The sequence below is a fragment of the Sinocyclocheilus grahami genome, unplaced genomic scaffold (assembly GCF_001515645.1).
Source record: "Sinocyclocheilus grahami isolate Dianchi unplaced genomic scaffold, SAMN03320097.WGS_v1.1 scaffold121.1, whole genome shotgun sequence".
Taxonomy (NCBI): Eukaryota; Metazoa; Chordata; class Actinopteri; order Cypriniformes; family Cyprinidae; genus Sinocyclocheilus; species Sinocyclocheilus grahami.
The window spans coordinates 2,277,459-2,285,862 of record NW_015505300.1 but is presented as its reverse complement, the minus strand read 5'-3'; the positions used below and the strand labels follow the sequence as shown (position 1 = coordinate 2,285,862).

General features: G+C 38.8%; 1 protein-coding gene across 2 annotated transcripts in view; it reads right to left on the bottom strand.

The window, feature by feature from the left end:
• The window catches only part of LOC107589876 (phospholipid phosphatase-related protein type 5-like), a 36,338-nt gene extending 28,745 nt beyond the window's left edge, over positions 1-7,593 (bottom strand). The window contains exons 1-2 of one of the 2 annotated variants that reach the window (XM_016278451.1): positions 7,476-7,593; positions 7,205-7,393 (exon numbers count right to left, since the gene is read on the bottom strand). In XM_016278451.1, coding sequence (XP_016133937.1) covers positions 7,205-7,384 — 180 coding nt within the window. In that variant the 5' untranslated portion in view covers positions 7,385-7,393; positions 7,476-7,593. Of the gene's footprint in view, positions 1-7,204 lie in introns of both variants that reach the window. The other variant, XM_016278450.1, reaches the window with a different exon arrangement.
• Positions 7,594-8,404: the final 811 nt, after the last annotated feature.

Below are 8,404 nucleotides of genomic sequence, written 5' to 3'. Positions count from 1 at the left end.
GGGACGCGGAGGTTCTAAGTGACCTACCTCAAGAGGTAGTTGACACCATCACTTCAGCGAGAGCACCGTCTACGAGACACGCCTACGCTTTGAAGTGGAACCTGTTCGTTGAGTGGTGTTCTTCTCACCGAGAAGACCCCCGAATATGCCCGATCAGAGTCGTGCTGTCCTTTTTGCAGCAAGGGTTGGAGCGAAGACTATCTCCCTCCACCCTCAAAGTTTATGTCGCTGAAATCGCTGCTAACCACGACCCTGTTGAAGGGAAGTCACTGGGGAAGCATGACCTGGTTGTCAGGTTCCTTAAGGGGGCGAGAAGGCTAAATCCTCCACGGCCCCCCTTTATACTTGCCCAAGGTTCCCGCTACTCCCTTCAGGGATCAGGTGGTGAACCTCCAAGCGCTGCCCTCGGAGGAGGCAGACCCAGCCCTAGCTTTGCTCTGTCCCGTCCGAGCCTTAAGGTGCTACATAGACCAGACGCAAAGCTTCAGGACCTCAGACCAGCTCTTGTCTGTCACGGAGGCCGGCAGAAGAGGAATGCCGTCTCTAAGCAGAGGATGGCCCACTGGATAGTGGATGCCATCACCCTGGCTTATCAGGCACAGGGTGTGCCCTGCCCGTTCAGGTTGCAAGCTCACTCAACTAGAAGTGTTGCATCCTCCTGGGCGCTGGCTCGTGTTGCCTCGGGGGTGGATATCTGTAGAGCTGCGGGCTGGGCGACCCCTAACACGCTCGCTAGATTCTATAGTCTTCGTGTGGAGTCGGTATCCTCCTGTGTTCTCACCTCAAATGGGTAGAAGCACTGAGAGGCCCCGGCTCCGGGTCAGCTTGCTGAAACCACTCCAGAGAGTCCATACAGTAGACCCTGTTGAGCTCCTCCGTCCCCTCGGCAGCCAGACGTGGCGGAGCGTCCGGCACCAGGCCTTCACTCGTTGAATCCTCGAGAACCGGTAGAAGGCTGGGTTCCATATGTAAGATCTAAGTGGATCCCATATGTGTAAAGTCCACAGCATAGCCTCGAGCCTGTGTTTCCCCAGCAGACTTCTGCTATTCCAAGAGGGTTACAATCATCTCCATTCTTCCATATGCACCTAAGGAATGTTCATATGTGTATTTGCTTCCGAAACCTTCGGTTACGTATGGTAACCCTCATTCCCTGAAGGAGGGAACGGAGACGTCACGTCCCGTCGCCACAGCTCCTGTACCACCACTGAGCGGCCGGGTCACCGGCTCAGCTCCTCAGCGAAAACCTGAAAATGCGCTGCATCTGCTGCCTACTTATACTCACACTGTGATCAGCGGCAACTGGATGCAATAATCACATGCCAATGTGCATTGGCTCGTTTAGTTTACACCCAAAGTAGATTGGTCTCTCTAAGCGAGATCCCAATTCGTCGGTCATCCGACGTGACGTCTCCGTTCCCTCCTTCAGGGAACTAGGGTTACCTTACATAACCGAGATGTTTTCTTGCTACATGTAGAAACCTCATAAAATGCTAAACAGTTTACTCGTTTGCAACGTTGTATTACGTCACTTAGGATTAAAGTGTCTGCAACTAACCAGTTCACAGCATATGAAGACTTCAGCTGCAGAAGAGCCCAGCACCCTTATTCCAATACCAATACCAATACCAATGTGAAAAAACACAGGAAGCGACAGGTGAACTTGTGAACTCTGGCGCCAACTCAACAGTGCAGCAAACTCCAGGTTTACAGCATCAGTGATATCTCAATATTAGCACGGCTGAGCAAGCTTGTGGGAACTCTATGCCAAGAGTCTGAGGATATATCACCTTGACATCACTTGTTAGTGCTGCAGCTTGAATCTCTACTCTTTATTGATTACATATGAGGTACGTACAATAAGCTCAAACTGCATTGATTAAATGTAGAAACATTGAATTTGAAAGTTCAAAGGCTTCATATAAATCATCTAATACCCATATTACAGAATAGAATATTTATTTTAGTTTACTTCACTTTCAAGACACATTCTTTTAGATCGTCACAGAAAATGGTACATAAACTGGCAAAGTCTGAATGTACACTTTTTCATAATTAACTATAAATATGGTCTGATCTGTCAGTGAACAGAAGACGACAAATCCTTTCATGACTTTCATGAATTCTTATGCATTTCATGACTGTGAATGTGGATTAGCATGACTCACTGTTCACTTCTAATAGGCATCATGCCATACTGGCCCATAAATGTCAAACAGCTAAACCTCATGAGCGAGACGGTTTCTCTAACTGGCATATGGACCGGCCAAAAAATCTTTAATTATTTTTTTGTTTGTTTTCATATTCATATTTAATATGAAGTAAGTGAGATGCAGCACAAAGAGAGAATTCTGATAATCTGCCTTCTGCCTCCAAAGTTTTAACTACAACACACTTAAACAGATTTACTGTTTAAGTAATGCAGGTAATGCAGCAATCAGGGTGCTTTCACATCAGAGCTTTTGGTGCCGACAAGAGTTAATGTCAAAGTTCAGTTCATTTGGTTATTGTGAAAGCGGTTTTCCAGGCTTGTCTGTGCCATAGCAAACCACATCCAAGCCCATTTAAAAGAGTTGTCAAGGGAAGAGGTTTTCAAAGAGGGGTCCAGGGACCCCCATGGGGATGTAACAGGGTGCTAGGGGCTCCTCGAAAACAGATAGGAGAAAAATAGTGTCAAAAATTATACTTTAAAAATGATGATGATCACAATTGTATTATTATTATTATTATCCTGAAAGAAGAAAAAACAAAACAAAAAGAAACTTAATAGAAAGTAAATATTTCTAGATATTATATTTTTCACAGTATTAATACATGAAAATGCTTTATATTTTTTTACAGGATATTTAAATTTGAAGGTCTGTGGCATAAAAAGTTTTTAAAACCCCTCATCTAGTGTTTGATTTAGTCAAGAACTCTGGCACAGTTAGCAATTAATATGAAAGAAATTCATCCCAATTTATAATCCATCCTAACATATAATTTGCGTTTTTGCATGCTTTATGTCACAATTATAGCATAATACATTTTTCATAGCTGTTTGTTTCCGAATTAATTGCAGAGGCAGTGGGAGGGAGGTGGATCATAATCAGGTTCAGACCAAGCATTAAAAAAGCTTTAAGGGCAGTTCAAGCTTTGGAAAGTGTTTAAATTATATTTCTTGTTATTTGTGGGTGGTCACTTTCAAATTGGGGAGAGTAGTACTATAAATCCTACTATAACAGTTAAAACTTTCTGTCTTGTAGGTTTCACATCTGTCTGAAACATTTGCCAAACGTCAGTCAGTGCAACTACAGTGATGGATCCATTTGGTTTGCTCATGAACTCTCTACACTGACAGGTAAAATAGGATGAAAAAGTGGTGAGTAAGTACATAGGTAAAAGCACACTGAAAATGATGGTGACTTTAGCAGGTCAGCATATACAGTATGTGCTCTGAAAGCACATATAACCACTACATCATACAAGAGATAGGACATGGGCTGTTTGGTTTCAGAATTTTTATGAAAGCTGAATGCTTGATGCCTGAGATATCACTGGTCGGTTGACACACTGTCTCAGAAATACCATGGCAAGCTACAGTATGTTTGTTAAGCGCTTCGGGGCCGTTCACACAGAATATGTTTGCACTGCACTACTTTTCCATAGTTTTATAAACATGCACTAGGTTGACATCTTTGACTTGTTGCGCTTGTGTCTCGTGTCTTTTACAGCGTCTCACGCATGACACAGCACTATAAAATCGTGTCACTTAAGATAAAAAATTTAGAAAAGTTAAAAGAAGTTAAACTTTCAAAAGAACATGCCTTGAGGTGTTGTTTTTTCCTCCATTCCATTGCCCACATCTCGTGTTTTCTGTGTGAATGGCCCCTTCTCACAATTAAAAAATTGTTATTCCAAATTCATATTACTTTTTTTCTCCCATCAATTTTGAAGAACATTGGTCATTTTTTCCATCCAATCATGATAACTAGCAGCTTCAAAAGAATGCAAAAACACCATTATCATAAAAAAGCCTATATTGTCTTATGAAACTTTATGTGATGAACAAAACAAAATCTATGAAATCCCATTTACACCACATAAGATAAAACAAAATCATGCTTTGATAAATCATAATTATGACATAAAACAAATCAAAATGATTAGATAAAAAGAAATTATGACAAATTAATAATTATGACAAAAAAGTCAAAATTATGAGGTAAAAAGTCATAGTTATGAAAAACTCAAAATTCTGATACAAAAAGTATAAGCATAAAAGCTTAAATTTATCATTAAATTGTCATAATTATGACTTCTCATCTCATAATTATGACTTAATATGTCATAATTTCTGCTTTTTATCTCAAAATTATAACAGCTCACTTGAATGGAAAGGTTATAACAATTTTAATTTCAGTTTGTTCCTCACACAAAGCTATCATATAAATTCAGAAAAGTTGTAATGCAGGACACGAGTAATTTACTGTTATGATACTTATATGGCAGTATTGTATTTGAAACATAAAAGCTTCAGTCAACATTAATTATAACTGCATGAAAAAACACTTTCTGCAGAATTTCTTCATTTGTGTTCCACCGAAGAAAGTCAGTTTAACACAGTTTAAAACTCTCAGATTTTGTAAACTTATCAGTTGCCTTGTCAGAAATTCCCAAGTTCAGCATGCCAGCAATATTTGGGACACTGTATAAGCCTTGCACTTTAAGAACCCGTCGAGCTGATAGCTGACCTTTACTGTCCACCACAGAGCACGCATGAGCCCAGATCGAAGTTTTCATTCCACACTTAGCTCAGAAGTGATGCTTTCAGCAAATGAGTGATAATAATAGTCATTTGGGGGGTGAATTTGTGTGGCCTTAATATAAGGCCAAGAAGAGTGTTTTCAGATCGATTGAGCAAATCCACTGGAATTCTTATGAGAGATAAGAGCAGGGAGGCTCTGTGGTGATCCTGGTGCTCTTTAATTGATCCTCGGAGCTGCCAATATCTTGCTCATCATAAATTCTATTTTAATATACTGTAGGCACAGAAAGCTAGAGTCTAGAGCCAAAAGTGACTTCTCAAAGACAGATCCCAACATTCACAGTGGCCAACCTAGCAAACACTAACTAATGGCGCCCTGCAGATGCAACCTTTTCAAATCTTTCATATCTCATTTCTTCGTTTCTGCAATTTATATTGAATAGAAAATTAGATATTAAATTAGAATTACTTACTTATTGCTTAAGCTTCATCTTCATACAAGGTATTCTTGTGTCACCTTTAGAGTTTTAAAAGCGACCTCAACAATGTAACAAACTCTCCTTAAATTAAAGTTAAAGATTTCATCACGAACATTTCTCATAAAAACCAACACCTCTTGAACTATGCTGTTATTTTTATATCTATACTCTTACTGAGTGTCAACAACTGTCTCGTTTGAGTTCTATTTTTGCATCTGAGGACACTATCATTCAAAAGTCTGGGGTCTGTATTTTTTTTTTAATGTTTTTGAGAGACATCTCTTATGCTCACGAAGGCTGCATTTTTGGACCAAAAATACAGTAAAACAGTAATACTGTGAACAGAGGCGGACTTGCCTACAAAAGCCAAGGGCCCCCTAAAATGCTTTTCATATACAAGATGCGCATTAAGTGCGGGCAAGCAAACAGTTGCTGTTTACGGTGTTTATTACTACGACAGCCGTTGTCCACGTTGAACGTGCTTCTTGTGTATCCTGCTTGAAGGAAATGAAAATATCATGCATCTGAAGCTGTAATTAAATATTGAGAAACAGTGCGTATTATATGTTTATTTTTTAAAATGCTGCTTACTCATTAATGAGAAGGACCCAAGTAGAGGACGCATAGTTACTTTTTTGGTTGATATAATCCTAAGGTGTGTAAATGTACAATTTCTTATTCATTATTTTTTCAGTTTCATTTAAATCTGTAGTTAAAATAACTACAGATAAATGTATTTTAAAGTTTAGAATTCGACAGCCTTTGGAGAGTGGGGAGGCACTTGCGCAGAGTGCAGGCTTATGAATGTGCATTTTCAATAATCCCGTCTGCAGTTTTTATTTAGACCAATGCGAAAATGAAAATCCACCCCGTTTTAAATTAATAATAATTTATACTTCTGACTCATCCCTTTTCTTTAAAAAAATGGTTTAAAGGCTCAATTGTGAGATTTATCATTTTATAATTTATTTTGTTTTTGTGAAAACCTGTTTCTCAACTGTAAATCAGTTGCTATTTCGTGGTCTACAACATGAAAGAAAGCCATTATAACATGTACATGAAAATTGTAGAAACATTGGACACAACACTAGGGGGCACCATTGTGCAGTAGCAAGCATCACAACAAATAAAGGAACCTAAAGGTTGATCTAGGTAAATGTGTGCAAATGTATAGGGACCCATTCCTATATTTTGCCTGGGGCCCCCAAATCACTAAATCCGCCCCTGATTGTGAAATAGTATTACAATTTAAAAGAACTATTTTAATATACTTTAAAATGTAATTTATTGATGGCAAAGCTGAATTTTCAGCAGTCACTATTTCAGTCTCCAGTCACATGATCCTTCAGAAATCATTCTAAAATGCTGATTTGTTGAATGCTGAGAAATGGTTGTGTGGATTATAATATTTTTGTAGAAACTGTGATTAATTTTTGTTTTCAGGATTCTTGATGATTAAGTTCAAAGGAACAGTGTCTAATTAAAATAAACTTTCTGTAACATTATGACACCTTTGATCAAATTAATGCATCCTTGCTAAATAAAAGTATTAATTTCTTTAAAAGAAAAATCTTAATGAGCAATGACCCCCCCCCCCCCAAATGTATACAGTATATTGACCCATGAAAAGTGCAAGATACACTGTAGTTGGAAAACTCACTGGATAATTCTTTGTAATATAATATACATAACCAAATATACACAATAGATGTGTTAAGCATTTTCCATTCTGTAAACTGAACGTTTTAAAAAAATATCTAAATCCAGATGACACATTCTTCGGTGCATAATTATTTCTTTAAATTATTGTTATCCTAACTTTGCAGGCAGGCTGACTATGATATTATATCCTAAAGTACAATCTCTACTATTCACAGGATGATTAACATGATGCTATTATATAAATAAAGATCTTCCCAAGAACCACGACATCCATGCACTGCTTATTCTAAACCTTTAACCTTCTATACACACTCACCACGAGTGCAGGGACCCCTGCGACCACCGCGTACAGGATGGCTGGTGGGATCGCACTGGACTCCTCTGGTCCGAGATAGGGCTTCGTATAGGCATTGTCATGACAGAAAAATCCCTGGATGTGCACGTTGAAAGTATCGGTGTACTCAAAGTAGTATGCCAGCATGACAGTCCCTGCCATGATCACCAACTGAAAGTAAAGCATTGTGAATAAGGGTTAAACAGAAAAGAAATCCTGGGAAAGAAGTGAAGGGTATTCGGTCAGCTCCTACGATAGCATTGGTATGATTTCCTCTTATTCCACCGTCACTCCTGGTAAAATCCGCCAGAAATAGAAGCGCATTGTGTCACAGTCACCGCGCTGTAAAGTGCGCTGTAGTAGGCTATGTGAGAATGAACTGTGTTAGAGCTCCCGAGATAGGGCTTGCCTTATCTCGCAAGTGTAGGCGTGCCTCACTTTAATAAGTGATGATGGGATGCCTGCAAACATGCACTTGAACTGTTTTATCCTGTAATATTATAGGTTACGTTCTTTACGACTCCAAATATTTAATGTAGCCTAGCTTTACTTGGAGTCTACTTGCTGCTGCTTATTAGCATAAGGTTTTGTTCAATAACAATATATGGTCAAGTACGACCACTGTTCAGTTAAAGCTTTTTTCAGTGTCTAAAAACTGAATTAATATAGGAAAGTGGGTTCTGCAAACTTTGATAAATCAATCCAAAACAAAATTAGGTGAACAAATTCATTTTCTTTTTCAAGATATGTCATTTGCATACAGACGGAAATTAAAGTAGCGGCTTGTATTTCTTAAGTCTGTCTGATGAAATAGGAATTGTGCGCTGCTGCCCTCTTGTGAATGCACTAAAGTCATGCTTTGAAAATGATTTTGCAGTTTCACTCAAAAAAGCTAAATAAGTTGAATCTACATGTTAAAAATGAAAAAATGTCATATTAAAGGTACACTTACATAATGATTGTGTCTGAAATCGCCCCTTATAGGGCACAGTTTGAGGGGACAGCCATTTGTACTGGTGTCTGAAACCATCGAGTGCACTTTGTACAACCAATGTACACCCAACGGCAGGAGAATACCCATAATGCACTTGTGAGGGTCGTGCCAAATGAATACATGCTAGTTTCCACAACAGAATTCAAGATAAATCTTTTCATTACTGGATCTGACAATTTGCTAAGTAT